The sequence below is a fragment of the Oncorhynchus clarkii genome, chromosome 10 (assembly GCF_045791955.1).
Source record: "Oncorhynchus clarkii lewisi isolate Uvic-CL-2024 chromosome 10, UVic_Ocla_1.0, whole genome shotgun sequence".
Lineage (NCBI taxonomy): Eukaryota > Metazoa > Chordata > Actinopteri > Salmoniformes > Salmonidae > Oncorhynchus > Oncorhynchus clarkii.
The window spans coordinates 49679812-49701003 of NC_092156.1; the positions used below are offsets into that span (position 1 = coordinate 49679812).

At 41.7% G+C, this 21192-nt stretch overlaps 1 protein-coding gene across 1 annotated transcript; it reads left to right on the plus strand.

Annotated features, from left to right (window-relative positions):
• Positions 1-14475: 14475 nt before the first annotated feature.
• LOC139419626 (E3 ubiquitin-protein ligase TRIM39) lies at positions 14476-20872 on the plus strand. The gene is made up of 9 exons (XM_071169606.1): positions 14476-14518; positions 14719-14852; positions 14998-15078; positions 18293-18394; positions 18683-18808; positions 18954-19088; positions 19683-19734; positions 19858-19911; positions 20337-20872. The coding sequence occupies exons 1-9, from the start codon at positions 14476-14478 to the stop codon at positions 20870-20872; spliced, it is 1263 nt and encodes a 420-aa protein (XP_071025707.1).
• The last annotated feature ends 320 nt before the right edge of the window (positions 20873-21192 follow it).

Genomic DNA, 21192 nt, shown 5'->3' on the forward strand with positions numbered 1-21192 from the left:
CTCTGTACTTTTCTCCATTCATCTTTCCCTCGATCCTGACTAGTCTCCGTCCCTGCTGCTGAAAAACATCCCCGCAGCATGATGCTGCCACCACCATGCTTCACCGTAGGGATGGTGCCAGGTTTCCTCCAGACGTGACACTTGACATTCAGGCCAAAAAGTTGGTTTAATCAGACCAGAGAATCTTGTTTCTCATGGTTTGAGAGACCTTTCGGTTCATTTTGGCAAACTCCAAGGGGGCTGTCATGTGCCTTTTACTGATAAGTGGCTTCTGTCTGGCCACTCTACCATAAAAGCCTGATTGCTGGTTTCTTAGTTTTGCTGGGCGGCCAGCTGTAGGAAGAGTCTTGGTGGTTCCAATCTTCTTCCATTTAAGAATGACTGTATTCTTGGGGACCTTCAATGCTGCAGACATTTTTTGGTACCCTTCCCCAGAGCTGTGCCTCGACACAATCCTGTCTCAGAGCTCTATGGACAATTTTTACAGATATTTCTGTTTTTAATTTTTAGTACATTTTCAAAAATGTCTAACAACCTGTTTTCACTTTGTTATTATGGGGTACTGTGTTTTATTTATTCCACTTTAGAATAACAAAATGTGGAAAAAGGCAAAGGGTCTGAATACTTTCTGAATGCACTGTAAATGCCAAAGAATGGGACATGTAGCTGTTCAATGTAAAGGAATCAAAAAGTGTGCAAAATGTGGAGGAGAACATGATTACGGTGAATGTGGGAGAAATTTAAAAGTTAAGTGTTGTAATTGTGAGGGTGAACATAGCAGAAAGTTTCACTGGAACTCTGTCAATATTATAATTGCAAAACAACATGAAGTTAAGGCCACCAAAAGTAGAGAAGACATGATGAGGAATAAAAATCCAGATAGAAGTGGGTCTTCTTAGGAATTGTTTAATCCAATTGATCTTAAAAGTATTATTTAAGGTAGTAAAGTCCAGAAAATTCAGTGTTCATTACAACAGTTTTCCTAGTGTAATGGGTACGGTTTCTACACAGAAAGTTGAAAAGCATCTGGTCTATCTCCTTGCTTATTTTACTGTCAAGATATAAAGACAAAGCGCCATGTTAGTCTAGAGATATACCTTCAGCCTTAAGAGGGGCTATTGAGGACGACTCTAAACTGCTCCACAAACGTCATCCATTTGGGCACCAGGCGTGTCCGTATAGCCTCTTCCTGCTGATGGTTTGTCGAGACTGATTGTTTTGTACGGTAGTGGCTACCAAGTTCAGCTCCGTCTAGTTTTCGCGTTGGGGATAACATTGTTGACAACTGTAGCATTTTAGCTAAGCCTTTTCCTAAAAGTGATCCGCTTGAATGCGCCCATTGGGGTTCACTCGCAATGCCAAACAAGACGGAAGAGACCTGTGTGAAGCTAGCAGCAAAAAAAGGATTAGCCAAAATAGTTTAATTTAGGTCCCCATTGAAATAAATTCAAACGGATACAAATCGTGGAATCATACCATATTTGGACTAGATAATGCTAAGTAAAGGTCGGAATGTTGTTATATAAATTAAACATAAAAGACAATAACATTTTAATTTGACAAAAAAGGGTTAAAAAAATCAGTTGATATAGCATTGTGGACTAACCCTAAAAAAGCGACTTCTCATTTTGAAAATGGCCTATGTGGCGTCGATATGAGTCAAAAACATTTATTCTAGTGTCAAAATGGACAACAAGGTGTAAATAGACAAATGTTGTAGTCAGTCTCGACCAAAATTGAGATTTGTGATAGGAAAAAAAATGTCACGGATTGAAGGGTACCATAACAATTTTCATTGGGACCTGATCTTAATGCCCATGGTCAGTTTGGTTTCACATTCGATATCCTTACGAGGCTAGTTAGGGACAATCTGTAAATTACACAATGTATGAGACAATATTTTAAAAGGTCCAATGCTCCAAATGTCAATTACTTAAAATCCTCAAACCAACTATAAATTGTAGAAATGCATATACAAATATTTAAAGCATTAATGAGACAACTAAAAGATGTGCAACATGAAAATATTGTCCCATTTACATTGTGTAATTTATTGAGGTCCCAATCCAAAGTCAAACCAATTTTGACATTGTTGCATGAAGCTTATTGGCTAAAAAAGATTAGATAATATCAGTCAGTTAACATGACCTTTGTGAATTATGAAGCCTTTATGTGCGTTATGTACATTTTCTATTATATAAATGCTTCACAATTTACAAAAAGTGACGTTAGCTGATTAAGATTATCTCATAGACTAAAGTGTATAAGATATCCTAAACCCGTGTTTAACACAGATCTTATTTTCGGGGTTTATCCATAAACCCATAATTTCTCCATAGGCTTTGTCCCCATAGGCTTTTTCCAAAGAATCCTTGCAGAGTTAGTACCTACAAACATACCATGTCGGAGTTAGTAACTACAAACAATACTATTTATCTCTATTTTACTGAGGTATAAAGAAACAGGAGTTTATTTGCTGAAATATCTGCTGATCACAGAACAGTGTCGATTCACGCATATTAAAAGGGACATGCGGCTATTTGAGACAGCTTTTAAATTAAGTTTGATTGTATTTTCTTCCAGGGCAGGCGTTATGTGCAGGTCTTAGGGGGCCTGGCCTGCCCTACCGTACCTCCTTGCCCTTCCAAATAAAATAAAAATGAAACGCAGGCTAACGTGATCATTGACAGCTGCCTTGAAGGACACAAATAAAAAATGCTTTCTAACTGACAACGGAGTGAAGAGCAGAAATCTCAACTAGCAAGCAAGTCGCAACAATGAAGACCTGAGTGTGTGCGCGTTCACACAAAGCGCGCGGGGGGAGTTCTGGCAGGGGGGACATTTTCGGCACAACACAAGATTTTGTGTTGGCCTACAAACTTGAGCACAGATCCATTGAGCAATCAGGTTTCCCCTTATGTCATCAGTATCTGTCCTAAGCAGAACTGAGAATATCCTGTGTGTGTAGTTAGGGACTACACAGAACAGATACTTTAGGGAAACTGGACTTTTGAAATGAAAGTCGTCCAAGGGCAAATCCAATGTCATTCAACATCCTTTCTGTGATCACAAGTTTCAAGCATATTTGCCATATTGAATACATTTGAAATATTTTAGAGTGAAAGTGGCTAAATAGGGTGATGGATGTGGAGGAAGGGAGCTGTTGGTTACCCAAGGGGAATCCAAGATGAACCTCACACATGTCTGTGCAATGACAGCACACTGACAATGAGGTCCCCTCCTCTAAGCCATACCTTCCTTCATCCACATCTAATCATTTGGGATGGCGCGCTCTTGATATGTTTTTTTTTTTAAATGCAGCAGGGTTGGGCTCAATTCAGGAAGTAAAGTGAAATTCCAATTAGAATTTTTACAAAAGCATTGAGGAAGATTGGAATTGAAATTGGAATTCCAGTTTACTTCCTGAATTGACAAGGAATTGACACCAACACTGTTTTACAGAGTAGTACACAGACCAACACAAGAATACATGAAATCCTGGCCCGCTCTGTAGGTGGCTATCACCTCGTGATTTTGTACGTTCTATGAATAACTAGAACAATCTCACTCAGGCAGAAAGTGCAGAGCGCTGTCACAGCACGCTGGCTGTCACAGCACGTTGTGAATGGCACCCTATTCATTATATAGTGCACTATAGGGAATAGTGTGCCATTTGTCACAGCACACCATGTCAGCCGGCAGCTGCTGGCTCCAGCCCACTTTGGGATGCAGTTTTCCATTTATAGAGCATTTCCCTTGCCCATCTCCCCAACCCAAACACAGAGCCAAAATGGGCCGAACTTGTGAGTCATGTTCCCACAACTAAACCCCCATAACCTTTCATGACAATAGCACCAGACTGACACCGCATTAGCCAAGAGTTTTTGAAACGGGTGCAAATTCTTCTCTACTGTTTTTATGGACTTTTATTGGGAAATAAATCAAGTGTATTTGAAAGGACACAATATTCATTAATTGGATTACACTCATGCATTGCAATATCCTAAGGGGATCAAAATGGTTGTTTAGATGGTAAATCTTGTGATTTTCATTTATTCGTGAAGTGGAAGGTATTTTGGCTTCTTCCACTCATCTATTGACCCACCTGTAATACAACACAGCTAACAGCATAGCTCATATCAAATCCACCCTCCTCTGCAGTAATGGTGTTCTCACACTTCCTAAAGTGCAGATTCTGCTGGTATCATTTTAGAATTGATGGAAATACCTATATGTACATGCAACATGCCTTCACAATTTAAACACACATGTTAATTGAAGCATCAAGCAGACAGCGATTTTCCGGCTCAGTGTCTTAAGGTCAATACTTACAGTCAATCAATCAAAATTATCACATGGTTACACTGTCAGGGCAGATTTTAGAGAGATACATTGCATATCTGTCTGTAGACCAGAAGTCCAACTAAAATGACTGTTATGTCTGTCCACAGAGTAACTATTCCTTTGTTCAGTATGCCATTCACTGCTTTCATATGTAAAGACTAACACTGCACTCTAGTGGCCAGAGATTCACATTGTGGTTTTAAACCTGTGTCCTTGCATGGCCTGTCAACCTGGCACTCCTCCAGTAAGTCTAATATCAGCAGTGTGGCCTTGGTATAGTGCCCTGCCCTGCCTGCAGTCATTAATGCCCCATTGCAGGCATCCTATCCTCAACAGACTACAGTCTGGGAAGCTTGTTATATAACTGTCAGTAGGCTATGTCAAGCTGACTGAGACAGTCTCTGGCTGTGTCCTTTTGCCCAGGGCTTTCTAGTTTATACAGTGTATAGTAGTAAATACAAGTTTAGTTTAGTTTAGTTTATGTATGTACAGGAAACTACCAAAATAAAGGAAACACCAACAAGTGTCTTAATAGGGCGTTGGGCCACCACAAGCCACCAGAACGCTGTCTCAGGTGTCGCTCCAGAATCCACCGAAGTGTTCAATTGGGTTGAGATCTGGTGACTGAGACACACACACGCCCACCTACCCCCTTTAAACCTTTGAGACCCTTCTTTCAGTCACTGAGATCTGTTCTTCTAGCCGTGGTAGCCTAAGCATGATGGGATGTTAATTGCTTAATTAACTCAGGAACCACAACTGTGTGGAAGCACCTGCTTTCAATATACTTTGTATCCCTTATTTACTCAAGTGTTTCCAGGCAGTTACCTGTAGCTACAACAGAAAGCCAAATCAAATGAAAGTTTATTGGTCGTGTTCACAGATATGAAGACGTTATCGCAGGTGCAGCGAAATGCTTGTGTTTCTAGCTCTAACAGTGCAGTAATAATTACCTAGCAATACAAAACAATACACACATAATCCCAAAAGTAAAAAATAAATAGAAATGAAGAAATATCCTAACGAGCAATGTCAGAGTCTGGAATGTTACAAAGTGAGATAAAATGGATTATATTTTCTGTCAACGATCTATACGAAATACTCTGTAATGTGAAAGTGGAAGAAAAATTCTAACATTTGTAAAACATTTATGAAAATGAAACACAAAATAAAGTATTCAACCTCCTGAGTTAATACATGTTAGAATCACATTTGGCGATTACAGCTGTGAGTCTTTCTGGGTACGTCTCTAAGAGCTTTCTACACATGGAAAATTGGTTGTTGATCATTGCTAGACAATCATCTTCAGGTCTTTCCATAGATTTTCAAGCAGATTTAAATCAAAACTATAACTTGACCACTCACTGCTTTCTTGGTAAGAAATGCCTGTGTAGATTTGGCCTTGTGTTCTTGGTCCTGCTGAAAGGTGAATTCATTTCCCAGTGTCTGGTGGAAAGCAGACTGAACCATGTTTACCTCAAGGATTTTGCCTGTGCTTAGCTCCATTCTGTAAATGTTAGATCCAAAAAACCTCCCCAGTACTTAACAATTACAAGCATAACATGATGCAGCCACCACTATGCTTGAAAATATAGAGTGGTATTCAGTGGATTTGCCCCAAAGATAACACTTTGTATTAAGGGAAAAAAAGTGATTTGCTTTGTCACATTTTTTGCATTATTACTGTAGTGCCTTGTTGTAAACGGGATACATGTTTTTTCCTGTACAGGTTTCTTTCTTTTCACTCTATCAATTAGGTTAGAATTGTGGAGTAACTATAATGTTGTTGATCCATCCTCAGTTTTCTCCTATCACAGCCATTAAAGTCACCATTGGCCTCATGGTGAAATCCCTCAACGGTTTCCTACCTCTCCGGCAACTGAGTTAGGAAGGATGCCTGTGTCTTTGTAGTGACTTGGTGTATTGATACACCATCCAAAGTGTAATTAATAACTTCACCATGCTCAAAGAGATATTCAATGCGTTAGCAATTTATGTTATTCTTCAATAACACAAACTCCAAAGCAAATCAGGGGGAGAAAAATTGATTTATTCAGAGAGGACAAATCAAGATGTTATGCTGGGAGGTAGATGTTCAGATGTTCAGTCTCCCCTGCCCTCAGCTTTTCCCCACAGAACAAAGGAACAGGATGCCATTTATAACCCCCCACCCTAGCCTGGGGTTGACCAATCAGAAGTTCTTGCTTTACAACTTGGTCAATGGCCAAATAACAAGTATCCTGCCCCTGACTCAATGTACAGACCAATGACAGCGTGGCACATGTAGCACACGTCGCTCTGAGTTCAGGAGTGACATTCCACAGATTCTGCACAGATGTTGAACTGAAACCCAACTCCTATTTACAATTCGCTATTGACCATTAGTACTCTAGTTTTTAGTCCTCTCATCCTTTGCATTGTGTATTATCTTCAAAATATTCTTATAAATGTCTGCTTTTTGTATGCATCTTTGCGAGTCATTGGAAAACCTCCCTGGTCCTTACAGATAACTGTAACATTTTAAATTCAGGCTGTAGCACAACAACATGTGTAACAGTCAAGGGCTGTGAATACTTTCTGAAGGCAACATGTAAGGAACAAATTGATGAACAAAAATATTAGACGCAACATGCAACAATTTCAAAGACTTTCGAGTTACAGTTAATATGACGTTGCATTTATATTTTTGTTCAGTATACATTGCCTTCAGAAAGTAGTCACACCCCTAGACTTTTTACACATTTTGTTGTGAATTGAAAGAAATTCATTAGGCCCTAATCTATGGATTTTCCATGACTGGGAATACAGATGTGCATCTGTTGGTCACAGATACCTTAAAAAAAAGTAGGGGCGTGGATCAGATAACCAGTCAGTATCTGGTGTGACCACCATTTGCCTAATGCAGTACGACACACTTTGCATAGAGTTGATTAAGCTATTGATTGTGGCTTGTGGAAAGTGTTCCTAAACCTCTTTAATGGCTGTGCAAAGTTTCAGAATATTGGTGGGAACTGGAACACGTCGAACCAGAGCATCCCAAACATACTCATTGGGTGACATGTCTGGTGAGAATGCAGGCCATGGAAGAACTGGTACATTTGCAGCTTCCAGGAATTGTGTACAGATCCCTGTGACATGGGGTCACGCATTATTATTCTGAAACACGAGGGGATGGCGGCAGATAAATGACACGACAATGGGCCTCAGGATCTCGTCACGCTACCTCTGTGCATTAACATTTCCATTGATAAAATGCAATTGTGTTCGTTGTCCGTAGTTTATGCCTGCCCATACCATAACCCCAACGTCACCATTGGGCACTCTGTTCACAACGTTGACGTCAGCAAACCGCTCGCCCACACGACACCATACATGTTGTCTGTGGTTGTGAGGCCGGTTGAACATACTGCCAAATTGCCTAAAACGACATTGGTCGAGAAATGTACTTTCAATTCTCTGGTAACAGCTCTGGTAGACATTCCTGCAGTCAGCATGGCAATTGCATACTCCCTCAAAACTTGGGACATCTGTAGCATTGTATTGTGTGACAAAATGTTACATTTTAGAGTGTCCTTTTATTGTCCCCAGCACAAAGTGCACCTGTGTAATGATCATATGGTTTAATCAGCTTCTTGATATGCCACACCTGTCAGATGGATGGATTATCTTGACAACGGAGAAATGCTCACTAACAGGAATGTAAACACATTTTTGCACAACATTTGAGAGAAATACGCTTTTGTGCATGTGGAACATTTCTGGGATCTTTTTATTTCAGCTCATGAAACATGGGAGCAACATTTTACATGTTGCAATTTATATTTTTGTTCAATATATATATATATATATATATATATATATATATATATATATGGTGTGTATAGACAGTATGGACAGTATCTGAATAGAAAAGGTGTGTACAGCAGTAGTTATATAGGATGAGCCATGACTAGAATACAGTATATACATATAAAGTGGGTCAAAAAGTATGTAAACATTATTAAAGTGATGTGCCCTTGAGCAAGGCACTTAAACCTACTTTGCTCCGGGGCACTGTACTACTATTGCTGACCCTGTAAAACAACACATTTCACTGCACCTATCCGGTGTATGTGACAATAAAAAACATATTTTTTGAAGGGACCATTTCAGGTCGTCAGTGATGTGCATGCCAAGAAACTTGGAGCTTTGACTGCCTCCACTGTGGCCCGTAGATGTGGATGGGGGCGTGCTCTCTCTGCTCCTTCAGTCCACAATCAGTGTAGAGGGAGAGATTCTTTTCCTGGCACCACTCCACCTGGGCTCTCACCCCCTCCATGTAGGCTGTCCCGTCATTGTTGGTAATCAGTCCCACGACTGTTGTGTCATCAGCAAACTTGATGATTGAGTTGGAGACGTGCGTGGCTACGCAGTCATGGGTGAACAGGGAGCAAAGGAGGGGGCTGAGCACACACCCCTGTGGGACCCCTGAGGCTCACCTACGAATGGCGTAGGTGTTGTTGCCTATTTTCACCACTTGGAGTCGCCCCGTCATGAAGTCTAGGACCCAGTTGCACAGGGAAGGGTTTAGACCCAGGGACCTGAGCTTCGTGATGAGCTTGGAGAGCACTATTGCGTTGAAGGCTGAGCTGTAGTCAATGAACAGCATTCTTACATAGGTATTTCTCTTGTCCAGGTGGGATAGGGCAGTGTGCAGTGCAATGGCGGATCTATTGGGGCGGTATGCGAATTGTAGTGGGTCTAGGTTGTTTGGTAAGGTGGAGGTGATATGGTCCTTAACTAGCCCCTCAAAGTTAAGTTAGGGCCCAGTATGGTATTTAGGTGAAGAGTGCCTTACAATAAAAAGTTTGATGGGAGTATTATTATTATTGGAAGGTAAAAGTGAGGCGGAGAAAAAGGGGCCGGAGGACGGGCTGCCTTCTAAGAATTCGTAGGCGGTCGAATAAACCCCCACTTCGTTCCATTCTGCTAGCAAATGTGCAATCTTTGGACAATAAAATAGATGACCTACGCAGAAGATTAAACTACCAACGGGACATTCACGGAGTCGTAGCTGAACGACGACACTATCAACATACAGCTGGCTGGTTATACGCTGCACCGGCAGGATAGAACAGTGGCGTCTGGTAAGACAAGGGGTGGCGGACTATGTATTTTTATAAATAACAGCTGGTGCACGATATCTAAGGAAGTCTCGAGCTATTGCTCGCCTGAGGTAGAGTATCTCATGATAAGACGTAGACCACACTATCTACCTAGAGAGTTTTCATCTGTATTTTTCGTAGCTGTTTTACATACCACCACAGTCAGAGGCTGGCACTAAGACAGCATTGAATGAGCTGTATTCTGCCATAAGCAAACAAGAAAAGGCTCACCCAGACAGAGGCGGCGCCCCTAGTAGCCGGAGACTTTAATGCAGGGAAACTTAAATCTGTTTTACCAAATTTCTATCAGCATGTTAAATGTGCAACCAGAGGAAAAAAACTCTGGATCACCTTTACTCCACACACAGAGACGCATACAAAGCTCTCCCTCACTCTCCATTTGGCGAATCTGACCATAATTCTATCCTTCTGATTCCTGCTTACAAGCAAAAATTAAAGCAGGAAGCACCAGTGACTAGATCAATAAAAAAGTGGTCAGATTAAACAGATGCTAAGCTACAGGACTGTTTTGCTAGCACAGACTGGAATATGTTCTGGGATTCTACCGATGGCATTGAGGAGTACACCACATCAGTCATTAGCTTCATCAATAAGTCCATTGATGATGTCGTCCCCACAGTGACTGTACGTACATACCAACCAGAAGCTATGGATTACAGGCAACATCCGCACTGAGCTAAAGGCTAGAGCTGCCACTTTCAAGGAGCGGGACTCTAACCTGGAAGCTTATAAGAAATCCCGCTATGCCCTCCAACGAACCATCAAACAGGCAAAGCGTCAATACAGGACTAAGATTGAATCGTACAACAACCGGCTCTGACGCTCGTCAGATGTGGCAGGGCTTGCAAGCCATTACAGACTACAAAGGGAAGCACAGCCGAGAGCTGCCCGGTGACATGAGCCTACCAGATGGGCTAAACTACTTCTATGCTCGCTTCGAGGCAAATAACACTGAAGCATGCATGAGAGCACCAGCTCTTCCAGAAGACAGTGTGATCACGCTCTCCACAGCCGATGTGAGTAAGACCTTTAACCAGGTCAACATTCACAAGGCCGCAGGGCCAGACGGATTACCAAGACGTGTACTGCGAGCATGCGCTGACCAACTGGCAAGTGTCTTCACTGACATTTTCAGCCTCTCCCTGTCCACGTCTGTAATACCAACATGTTTCAAGTAGACCACCATAGTTCATGTGCCAAAGAACACAAAGGTAACCTCCCTAAATGACTACTGACTCGTAGCACTCAGGTTTGTAGCCATGAAGTGCTTTGAAAGGCTGGTTATGGCTCACATCAACACCATTATCCCAGAAACCCTAGACCCACTCCAATTTGCATACCACCCCAACATATCCACAGATGATGCAATCTCTATTGCACCACCTGGAAAAAAGGAAAACCTATGTGAGAATGTAGCTCAGCGTTCAACACCATAGTGCCCTCAAAGCTCATCAATAAGCTAAGGGCTCTGGGACTAAACACCTCCCTCTGCAACTGGACCCTGGACTTCCTTATATGCCGCCCCCTGGTGGTAAGGGTAGGTAACAACACATCCGCCACACTGATCCTCAACACAGGGGCCCCTCAGGGGTGCGTGCTCACTCCCCTCCTGTACTACACTCATGACTGCACGTCCAGGCACGACTCCAACACCATCATTAAGTTTGCCGATAACACAAAAGTGATAGGTCTGATCACCGACAACGACGAGACAGCCTATAAGGAGGAGGTCAGAGACCTGGTCATGTGGTGCCAGGACAACAACCTCTCCCTCAACGTGATCAAGACAAAGGAGATGATTGTGGACTACACCATCGAGAGCATCCTGACTGGTTGCATCACTACCTGGTATGGCAACTGCTCGGCCTCCGACCGCAAGGCACTACAGAGGGTAGCACGAACTGCCCAGTACATCACTGGGGCCAAGCTTCCTACCATCCAGGACCTCTATTCCAGGGAGAGTCAGAGGAAGGACCTAAAAATTGTCAAAGACTCCAGCCACCCTAGTCATAGACTGTTCTCTCTGCTACCGCACGGCAAGTGGTACCTGAGAGATAGTCTAGGTCCAAGAGGCTTCTAAACAGCTTCTACCCCCAAGCCATAAGACTCATGAACTCCTAATCAAATGGCTACCCAGACTGTTGTAGGGTAATCATCTATGCATAGTCACTTTAATAACTCTACCTTCATGCACATAATACCTCAACAAACCAGTGCCTCCACACATTGACTCTGTACTGGTACCCCCTTGTATACAGTCTCGCTTTTGTTATTTTACTGCTGCTCTTTAATGACTTGTTACTTTTATTTCTTATTCTTATCTGTTTTTATTGTTTTTAACTGCATTGTTGTTTAGGGGCTTGTAAGTAAACATTTCACTGTAAGGTCTACTACACCTGTTGTATTCGGCGCATGTGACTAATACGATTTGATTTGATTTGACAAGTAAACACAACCTCTGGAGACATACAGTATGAGTTTTATTTTGTAGCATGACACCTCCTATCAAATTAAGGCTAGTCTGTGTATACATTTACACTACCGGTCAAAAGTTGTAGAACACCTACTCACTCATTCAAGGGTTTTTCTTTATTTTTACTATTTTCTACATTGTAAAATAATAGTGAAGACACCAAAACTATTAAATAACACAAATGGAATCATGTAGTAACCAAAAAATGTTAAACAAATCTAATTATATTTTATATTTGAGATTCTTCAAATAGCCACCCTTTGCTTTGATGACAGCTTTGCATTCTCTCAACCATCTTCATGAGGTAGTCACTGGAATACATTTCAATTAACAGGTGTTAATTTGTGAAATGTCTTTCCTTCTTAATGCATTTGAGCCAATCAGTTGTGTTGTGACAAGGTATAGGTGGTATACAGAAGATAGCCCTATTTGGTAAAAGACCAAGTCCATATTATGGCAACAACCACTCAAATAAGCAAAGAGAAAATACAGTCCATCATTACTTTAAGACATGAAGGTCAGTCAATAAGGAACATTTGAAGAACTTTGAACATTTCTTCAAGTGCATTTGCAAAACCATCAAGCACTAGGGTGAAACTGGCTCTTATGATGACCGCCACAGGAATGGAAGACCCAGAGTTACCTCTGCTGCAGAGGATAAGTTCATTAGAGTTACCAGCCTCAGAAATTGCTGCTCAAATAAATGCTTCACAGAGTTCAAATAACAGACACATCTCAACATCAACTGTTCAGAGGAGACTGTGTGAATCAGGCCTTCATGGTCGATTTTGCTGGAAGAAAACTACTGCTAAAGGACACCAATAATAATAAGAGACTTACTTGGGCCAAGAAACATGAGCAATGGACATTAGGCTGGTGGAAATTTGTCCTTTGGTCTAGAGTCCAAATTGGAGATTTTTGGTTCCAACCGCCATGACTTTGTGAGACGTGGTGTGGGTGAACAGATGATCTCCACATGTGTATTTCCCACTGTAAAGCATGGAGGTTATGTGTTATGATGTGGGGGTGCTTTGCTGGTGACACTGTCTATGATTTATTTAGAATTTAAGGCACACTTAACCAGCATGGCTACCACAGCATTCTGCAGTGATATGCCATCCCATTTGGTTTGGGATTAGTGGGACTATCATTTGATTTCAACAGGACAATGACCCAACACACCTCCAGGCTGTGTAAGGGCTATTTTAGCAAGAAGGGGAGTGATGGAGTGCTGCATCACATGACCTGGGTTCCACAATCCCCCGACCTCAACCAAATTGAGATGGTTTGGGATGAGTTGGACCGCAGAGTGAAGGAAAAGCAGCCAACAAGTGCTCAGCATATGTGGGAACTCCTTCAAGACTGTTGGAAAAGCACTCCAGGTGAAGCTGGTTGAGAGAATGCCAAGCGTGTGCAAAGCTGTCATCAAGGCAAAGGGTGGCTATTTGAAGAATATCAAATACATTTTGATTTGTTTAGCATTTTTTGGTTACTACATGATTCCATTTGTGTTATTTCATAGTTTTGATGTCTTCACTATTATTCTATGATGTATAAAATAGTAAAAAATAAAGAAAAACCTTTGAATGAGTAGGTGTTCTAAACTTTTGACCGGTAATGCATATAAATCGAGTACATCATTTAGTAGATTTGAAGTGTCTAACAAAGTTCATTGACTTTCTTTCTCTGTCGTTATGTTAAATCATATGCAGTAAAAAAAAAAGAGCATCTCTACATTCAGGTAGATAGTAAAGGTATGATGCGTGATTTTGATCTGATGAAGGCTCGATCTGCTGGGATTGGGAATCCATAAAAAAGACCAAAGGTCGAGCTGATAGCAGCGTGACTCTCTGTCTGGGAGACTCAAGTCTCTCTGTACCAGAGGCTTTTGGTATTTTAGCTCTCTCTCACCGTAGTAGACGGAACACAACCTGGTCTCTGTCTCTTTCGCTCCTAGGCCAGGACCCTCACAGGGTAAGAGGTTTTTATCAGTTATATACATGTGCACTGCTTATATAAATTATTATGATTACCTATCCGTTTAATTAGTGTCAATTTAAACATGCTCGATGAAGTTGGACTTGTTTTGGTTATCTTTCAATCAGTCTTGTGTGACATTTTTCTCTTTGCGAGGTGAGTCCATGTGATTATTACCATTTCATACAGTTATAGTAAATGTAAAAAATAAAATTTTCCTTATTTCGCAATGATAACCAATAGCATGTCCTGTTCCTTTTGCATGGATGATAGTTATACGGATCGATAGGATATGTGACTTTAATTGTCGCAGGTTTGCATATTGATTTGTGCTATTATTTGATAGCTCAGTGATAAAAGAAAATACCAATTCGCACACGCACTGCCAAACTGATCAGGCAGGCAACTATGTTTGTGTTGAAGAGAGTACTAAGGCCTACTATGTGAATGTTGTTTCAGATTCTACACCAATAGCATAAAAAAAAGCACTAAAGTGGCTCTATAAACATCCAAAAAATGAGTATTCTCAAGAAGAGTATTCTCAAAGAGAAGAAGATCAGTAAGTTGTTTACTATTGCTGATTCAGCATTGTGACAGACTTCCTATGAGGCCTCTATATGATATGCAACCATGCCTGTAAGCCCCAGTAGCTGCATATGCACATAAGAAAAAAATCCCTATCAGATAGATTTCATTTCAACCCATGTAAAATGTGTGTAATCAATTGACAAAGTTTGGTTTTGTGTGCGTGTGTGTCAGAATTCGACGATGTCGAGGAGAGTGCAACGCAGAACAGCTCGATCGGGGCAGTACGATGGGAAATGCCAGAAGACCTACAGACTCACAACTCGGCACCTAAACTACAATTGAGCAGCAAACCATCCAGACAAAAGGTACAGGATGGACATTACAGTCAGAGGGAGAGAGGTAGAGAGAAAGAGAGAGAGATTGAGAATAAATGATATGGATAATGGCAGTGAAAGTGAGAGACAGTGAATTGACAGCTTGATTTTCTTTTTCCAATCTCTTTCCTTATAGGGCCTAAAGGACCTGCGTAGCCTGCAGGACTGTGTTAGATTCATCACACAGTGGAAACAACAGGTGGAGGTCGTCTGCAAGGTAGGCCTGAGACTAAATATTTAGGGTCTACAAGGTAGGCCTGAGACTAAATATATAAGGTCTGCAAGATAGGCTTGAGACAGAAGATCTGTCTGGGCTGGGCCTTAATGTATAAGGTTTGGTTAGGTAGGCCTGAGACTTAGGGACTGGGTCCCAAGTTGGGCCCAAATCCTTTGTTGTATGTATATTTGTATATTTCTTGATCGGTCTTAATTCGTATGTGAAACACTGTATGGGAGCCGGCATTCTGTTGTAGGGTAATGTAGATTGACAGTTGAAATCATCAGTTACCCCTAGGTATACACACGGTATACTGGTATGTATAACACCTTTTATAAACTGGATGGTTCGAGCCATGAATGTTGATTGGCTGACATCCGTGGTATATCAGACCGTATACCATGGGTATGACAAAACATGTATTTTTACTGCTCTAATTACGTTGGTAACCAGTTCATAAGATCAATAAGGTACCTCTGGGGTTTGTGATATATGGCCAATATACCACAGCTAAGGGCTGTATCCAGGCACTCCGCGTTGGGTTGTGCATAAGAACAGCCCTTAGCCGTGATATATTGGCCATATACCACACCTCCTCAGGCCTTATTGCTTAAATATACTGAGTAAATGACTCAAAAAGAGTGTCAATTAATCTCTTTTTTAAATGTAATTCTATTGAGTCCCGTTCTGACTAAAATGAGACAACTCAACTTGATGTCTTAGTTTTTTATGGCTTAATAATGGAGTTTATTTCATGCTGTTAGAAAATGAATTTCCTGGTTATGGATTTGTCATCATGGTTTCCTGGTTGAGTTCTTTCTTTGTCTGCTTATGGATAGTAAATCACTTTACATCATTTGAAGAAACAAAACGAAATCACTAAATGAAATCACTAAAGGAAACCATGCTTTGTTTTGGATTTGATCATTTGAGCTAAATATTATGCATCATATTCTATCTACAGTGTATGCACTGTATGTCAGTACGGCATGTAGATTATAGAAGGTCATATGTCCCCTTAATGGAAAACTACGACGAGATTTGAATCTGGGACAAGGAGATGTCGAAGTACAAAATCCCCCAAAACTAACTGATTAAATGGATCGCCCTTTATCTTAACCTTTATCCTGAGTCGTAATCCAGAATGGCCCTTGACAAGGAAATAGAGCCTTCACTGTGGTTGTTTTATGGGACTTTCATAAACGTTGCTCAGGGAGACTGTATGCCATAAATGCATGGATCACTGTGGTTGATAAAAAAAAAACAGTATAATTCTTATGAAAGAACTTACCAGATACTGGATCTAAATTTGGTGGGGGAGATGCTACAGTGCCTTGCGAAAGTATTCGGCCCCCTTGAACTTTGCGACCTTTTGCCACATTTCAGGCTTCAAACAAAGATATAAAACTGTATTTTTTTGTGAAGAATCAACAACAAGTGGGACACAATCATGAAGTGGAAAGACATTTATTGGATATTTCAAACTTGTTTAACAAATCAAACACTGAAAAATTGGGCGTGCAAAATTATTCAGCCCCCTTAAGTTAATACTTTGTAGCGCCACCTTTTGCTGCGATTACAGCTGTAAGTCGCTTGGGGTATGTCTCTATCAGTTTTGCACATCGAGAGACTGACATTTTTCCCATTCCTCCTTGCAAAACAGCTCGAGCTCAGTGAGGTTGGATGGAGAGCATTTGTGAACAGCAGTTTTCAGTTCTTTCCACAGATTCTCGATTGGATTCAGGTCTGGACTTTGACTTGGCCATTCTAACACCTGGATATGTTTATTTTTGAACCATTCCATTGTAGATTTTGCTTTATGTTTTGGATCATTGTCTTGTTGGAAGACAAATCTCCGTCCCAGTCTCAGGTCTTTTGCAGACTCCATCAGGTTTTCTTCCAGAATGGTCCTGTATTTGGCTCCATCCATCTTCCCATCAATTTTAACCATCTTCCCTGTCCCTGCTGAAGAAAAGCAGGCCCAAACCATGATGCTGCCACCACCATGTTTGACAGTGGGGATGGTGTGTTCAGCTGTGTTGCTTTTACACCAAACATAACATTTTGCATTGTTGCCAAAAAGTTCAATTTTGGTTTCATCTGACCAGAGCACCTTCTTTCACATGTTTGGTGTGTCACCCAGGTGGCTTGTGGCAAACTTTAAACGACACTTTTATGGATATCCTTAAGAAATGGCTTTCTTCTTGCCACTCTTCCATAAAGGCCAGATTTGTGCAATATACGACTGATTGTTGTCCTATGGACAGAGTCTCCCACCTCAGCTGTAGATCTCTGCAGTTCATCCAGAGTGATCATGGGCCTCTTGGCTGCATCTCTGATCAGTCTTCTCCTTGTATGATCTGAAAGTTTAGAGGGACGGCCAGGTCTTGGTAGATTTGCAGTGGTCTGATACTCCTTCCATTTCAATATTATCGCTTGCACAGTGCTCCTTGGGATGTTTAAAGCTTGGGAAATCTTTTTGTATCCAAATCCGGCTTTAAACTTCTTCACAACAGTATCTCGGACCTGCCTGGTGTGTTCCTTGTTCTTCATGATGCTCTCTGCGCTTTTAACGGACCTCTGAGACTATCACAGTGCAGGTGCATTTATACGGAGACTTGATTACACACAGGTGGATTGTATTTATCATCATTAGTCATTTAGGTCAACATTGGATCATTCAGAGATCCTCACTGAACTTCTGGAGAGAGTTTGCTGCACTGAAAGTAAAGGGGCTGAATAATTTTGCACGCCCAATTTTTCAGTTTTTGATTTGTTAAAAAAGTTTGAAATAACCAATAAATGTCTTTCCACTTCATGATTGTGTCTCACTTGTTGATTCTTCACAAACAAATACAGTTTTATATCTTTATGTTTGAAGCCTAAAAAAATACTTTCGCAAGGCACTGTACATCAGCTCATTTGGGACAGGAGTGGGTATGGTGGGCTGACATATGAATGGGAAGAAGCTTTGGGGCAAATTACAGAATGTCTTGCAAACCTTGCTTCAAATACTATTTGAAATCATTTAAAATACTTTATCTGTGCTTGATTGAGCGTGCCTGACTTAATGGACCAATAGAACAGTCACACAACTGTAAACACCACCCATCTAGACTCTAGGCAGGCTAGAGGAAACGCTCAAATAGTATTTGAGTGTAAATTACAGTTTGGTGCTGTGTAAGTCAACTTGTTGTTGTGTGTTGTTCTGCAGCGCAGTAAGAATGTCAGAGTGGACCAGCAGAGCGAACAGAGTCTGGAACAGTGTCGTAAACTCATCCTCCAATGGGCAGAGGAGTTGAAGAGAGTGGACACAGTGAGTGGGTTACTAACAATATTCTCACAAATCTCATCTCGAGCTACTTGCATATTCATACTGTAAAATATGTATGGGGTTGACTTGGACATGACAGAAAAAGAGTGGGGGGTGGGGGGGGGGGGGGGTGATCTCCTATACTTTACTACGATGTGAATAAATCAAACCAGGATGATCAATTGAGCATCCATTAATCTTACTCATAACAATGATTTTTTTCATTTATATGAGACACTGACACAAACACAATAATTGGCTATACTTCATATGTTTTACTCTGTCCCACAGAGTCCCTGGATACAGGAGAGAGGTGACCTCATTGACCTGGAGAAGAACAGGGAGGATCCTGAACCCTCCACACAGGCAGAGCAGAGGATCATGGAATGGGCTAAGGAGCTGCAGAGTGTCACAGAGGTGTGTGTGTTTTTGCCAGCCATAGCCAACATTTCTGATTGACACATATCATTAGTATAGGTAGAGGCTGCCTAATCTAGGGTCAGAGTCAGTCTCAGTAAGAACAAATTAATTAATGAACCTTGCACTGTTTGTGTCCATTCAGAGATGTGGTCTGATGAGGGATGAGCTGACCCAGATGCTGAGACGGCTGGAGTTGAATAAGAAGAAGCTGGTGATTCTCCTCCCCTTCCTGGAGTTCATCACCTGGTCTCTACTGAAGGAACAGGACAGCAGCACGGTGAGGCACACAGCCCTAACCCTATGTTCAATCCTGACCCGAAACAAAACCCTAGTTTAATGTCCACATGCTAGTTCAACCCTATCCATAACCCTGCCACCCACACATTTCTCTCAAACTTTGTAGGATCCAGTCTTACTAAATATCTTTACTATTTCAAGCTATGATTGGTACTATTTACCTTTTTCAGATGCAAAACACACCATTTGAGTTAGGTTTCGATTCACCTAGAATATTGTCCTCGGATAACATTTTGTCAATCAAAAGGGGAGGACAGCTCCAGATAAAGTTCATATACGCAAGCAGTGATAAGGCAAGCCGCCTAATCAAAGGGGCTATAGGCCAGCCAATATAAATCGTTATCAGATCAGACAAATCATCAGCAATACTTCATGCTGACCTTTCTATTACCGACAGTTGAGTCAACAGTTTTGGAATGAAATACTACCCTCTAGAACTGCCCATTGGTATCAAAGTGCCCTCCTTTATTACTCCTGTTCATGCCCTCTAGCCGCTGCTCTCTTTCTCGATCATCCACATCCACTGGCATTGCCCCTAATTCTGACGCAACCCTTCTCTTTGCTTCTCCTATAGGGTATTATTCCCCAGCTATGGCTGGCTACGAAACAACGCACCTGGAAAACAGGTATGCCCCCCCCCCCCCCTAACATCCACATCTCTGTTTTCTGGCTGTGAATGTTTGAAAATGTATTTTTTATATTTGAATGTTATTGAGGTATCTTATCGTCTTCTTCTTCTGAATTGACAGAAACACCTAAGTACATCCCAAACTCAGTGTGGAACTGGATCTGCAGTGCTTCGGGTAATTATGCTTAATTTGCTGCATTTCATAATTCAGTACAGTGTTTTACCAACTCAGGTACTCCCAACAATGCGGGCCCGGAAAAGCACATCTGATTCTACTTGTCAACTAACAATCAAGCCCTTGACAAGTTGAATCAGGTGTTTTTGTCTGTGGCTACAACAAAAATGTGTGCTGTTGGGGTTCCTCGAGGACCGGAGTTGGGAAACCCTGCAGTAGAGTGACATGAAAATGTATTTAGATGGACTGATTTGATTAGATTTTTTTTCTTTTAACGCGATTACAGCCACACAGGTGGACACAGTGCTTTCAAAATAACAGAGGATAATAGAAAAAAAGGTTTGCACAAATCATTTCAATTGTGGGTCTTCTATTGCCCTGAAACTACACTAAAACCTCTCATCTCATGTTGTCCTCCTACATAGTTGACATTAACTTGGACCCTATGACCAACCACCCATGGCTGCTGCTCTCAGACGACCATAAGAAGGTCCAGGAGGCTCACTGCACGACAGAGGCAGCCTTCAGCACACAGCGCTATGACTGCTGGCCCTGCGTCCTGGGCTGGGAGGGCCTGTCCTCTGGACGTCACTACTGGGAGGTTACCCTGGCCAACAACGGATACTGGAGGGTCGGTCTGACCACCGCCACGTCCAAACGCCACGGTCGCTTCCCTATGACCCCCGCAGAAGGCTACTGGGCCCTGTGGCGCAGCACGAGGCAGTTCTACGCCTGCACCAAGACCGAGACCTCCTTGCCCATGGAGATGCTGCCCCGCAAGGTGGGCATCTTCCTGGACTACGAGGAGGGTCAAATCTCCTTCTACAATGCGGAGACCCGGGCACACATCTATACATTCACGGATAACTTCAAGGAGAAGCTGTATCCTCTGTTTGCTCCACTGGATGGACGCACCCTCATCACCATCTCATCGCCGAAGTATGTAACAGATGTCGACTAGACCCCCCCTACCTAATCTTAGAACCTCAAACTCATGTGTGTCAGAATAGCCTACCCTCTACCCATCATAGGGGCAGTTCCTGCTCGCACTGGACTAAAAAACTAACTCAATGAAGATTCTCAGGTTTAGGCTTAATCAGTGTGAGGGAAACAACCCTATGGTGTACAGCATCATTGATCCTGGAACCGTGATATCAAAATACCTATTGCCTCCATGGATGATACATCTAGTATCTATTTAGTGTCTAGTATCTATGAAGTATCTCTGAAGTATATATTTAGTATCTCTACTGAACAAAAATAAACACAACATGCAACTAT

Coding starts and splice junctions, on each gene's coding strand:
- LOC139419626 (XM_071169606.1), top strand. CDS start 14,476: ATGAGTATTCTCAAGAAGAGTATTCTCAAAGAGAAGAAGATCA. Junction 15,079..18,292: donor AGGTGGAGGTCGTCTGCAAG/GTAGGCCTGAGA, acceptor GTTGTTCTGCAG/CGCAGTAAGAATGTCAGAGT. Junction 19,735..19,857: donor ACAACGCACCTGGAAAACAG/GTATGCCCCCCC, acceptor CTGAATTGACAG/AAACACCTAAGTACATCCCA.